This window comes from Harmonia axyridis, chromosome 2 (assembly GCF_914767665.1).
Source record: "Harmonia axyridis chromosome 2, icHarAxyr1.1, whole genome shotgun sequence".
Taxonomy (NCBI): Eukaryota; Metazoa; Arthropoda; class Insecta; order Coleoptera; family Coccinellidae; genus Harmonia; species Harmonia axyridis.
In genome coordinates this window covers 62874483-62876237 of record NC_059502.1, presented here as the reverse complement: position 1 = coordinate 62876237, position 1755 = coordinate 62874483, and the positions used below count along the sequence as shown (strand labels likewise).

General features: G+C 34.5%; 1 protein-coding gene across 1 annotated transcript; it reads left to right on the top strand.

The window, feature by feature from the left end:
* The first annotated feature begins 534 nt into the window (after nucleotides 1-534).
* On the top strand, nucleotides 535-1289 carry LOC123672769 (alpha-lactalbumin-like). The gene has a single exon (XM_045607047.1). It carries the CDS (start codon nucleotides 578-580, stop codon nucleotides 1205-1207), a length of 630 nt encoding a protein of 209 aa, XP_045463003.1. The 5' UTR covers nucleotides 535-577; the 3' UTR covers nucleotides 1208-1289.
* Nucleotides 1290-1755: the final 466 nt, after the last annotated feature.

The following is a 1755-nucleotide window of genomic DNA, read 5'->3' as shown; positions in this document are numbered from 1 at the left end:
TCAGTTTTTCACAATAAATTCTCGAATTCCGGAGGAAGCAATCGTACTCTTATGTAGTATACGTATAACAATTGATATTTGAAATGGAATAGGCTGTACCCGTCGTCTTGAAAAATCAACCGATAATAATCAATCATATCTCACATATCATGTACAGTTCTATGATCTCCAGGAAGACATAAACGAATGAACGTATTTTCAACTGAATATTCTGACCCATTTTACACGATATGTCAAACGTCCCTCAGAAATTCTACGCTTGTAACCACACAACGCTTGTAAAACGGCATATTCAAAAAGTTGACGACCTCAAAACTGGTAAATAGTTGCATTCAACATTCCCCAGGAGAAGCGTGGAAAAAAAGGAGTTAACAGTTTCAGATTGGAATATTTACGGAATACAAAATACCAAGAACCCATTGAATAAGCTGCTCTTTAGCAATTCAAGTTTTTTTATTTTCGAACCGCGAAGTTGGGACCTGAATATAGAATTTTAAGTAGAAGAGATTCCATTCCTTGATTTGACATTCCCCTCATTTTCATTTCAGTTCTTCACCGGTCAAGTTCGGTTATCGACATGAACTTGCCGGCTTTTGTATTCTCTTGTTTCTTAGTCTCAGTCAGTGCCAAAATTTTCAAGAGATGTGAACTGGCGAAAGAACTGAAGTACAGATATGCGATCGACGTCAAAGAAATACCTGTATGGGTTTGTATCGCCAAACACGAATCCAATTTCAACACTTCAGCTGTGAACTTAGCTAGTGGTGATCACGGTCTTTTTCAAATAAGTGATTTGTATTGGTGTGGAACGAGTCGAAAGTCAGGTGCTTGTTACGCACACTGTGATTCCTTCAAAGATGGGGATTTGAATGACGATCTTCGGTGCATTAGAAGGATCTTCAACGAACATAAAAGATTATCTGGTGATGGGTTCAACGCTTGGGTTGTTTACCCTTTGTACTGCAAAGGTAATACTGATCAGTATGTGGAAGGTTGTTTTGGAAATGACGAATTGAGTACAACTACGCAACCATCGACTACAACCGGTGATATTGATGAAGAATATGAGTTTCCACCACTACCAGTCTTCCCGAAGCAGAGAACGGAAGTGGCTCCACCTATATGGTGGTCGGCTTTTTCAAAGCAAAAAACTGATATTGTCCCATCGATATGGTTGATAGACGAGGAGGATCTCATTTTTCTTTAGTTGAAGAATTTAACTAATGTAACATTAAATGAACTGTATGAGTGATTTACTGTTAAGTTTCCATTTACATATTTTTACATTTTTTTTTTTGAAAATGTTTTGTATTTTTTCTACAGCAAGACACATATTATTTTAAGTTTCAACTTAAATCAAATAAATATAAATCATTTCTGGTGATTATTCAAAGAATATTTTGAGAATTTCGGAATGGTTTCTTTCAAATTAATTCGGTTTGATTTCAAATTGAAGTTTAAAATTTGTGTAGCGACATCAAAAAATCATTGAATTATTTTCATAGAAAAAGTTCAGAACAATCTGTTGGAAACAGAAACTATAAATTTTTTTGTAGAAAAAATCAGTGAGTTTATTCTGAGAAATCGATCAAGCGATTTTCCGCACAGAATCAAAATGGATCTGCAGTGAAGAACTCTCAAAACCGAGATTAAATAAACTTTTGATATATATCATGTGAAAAAAAATTGTTAGCATAGAGCCTTAAAAAATTATTGCAATTCCGAATAAAACTATTGATTTTTTTTCGAAAAGAT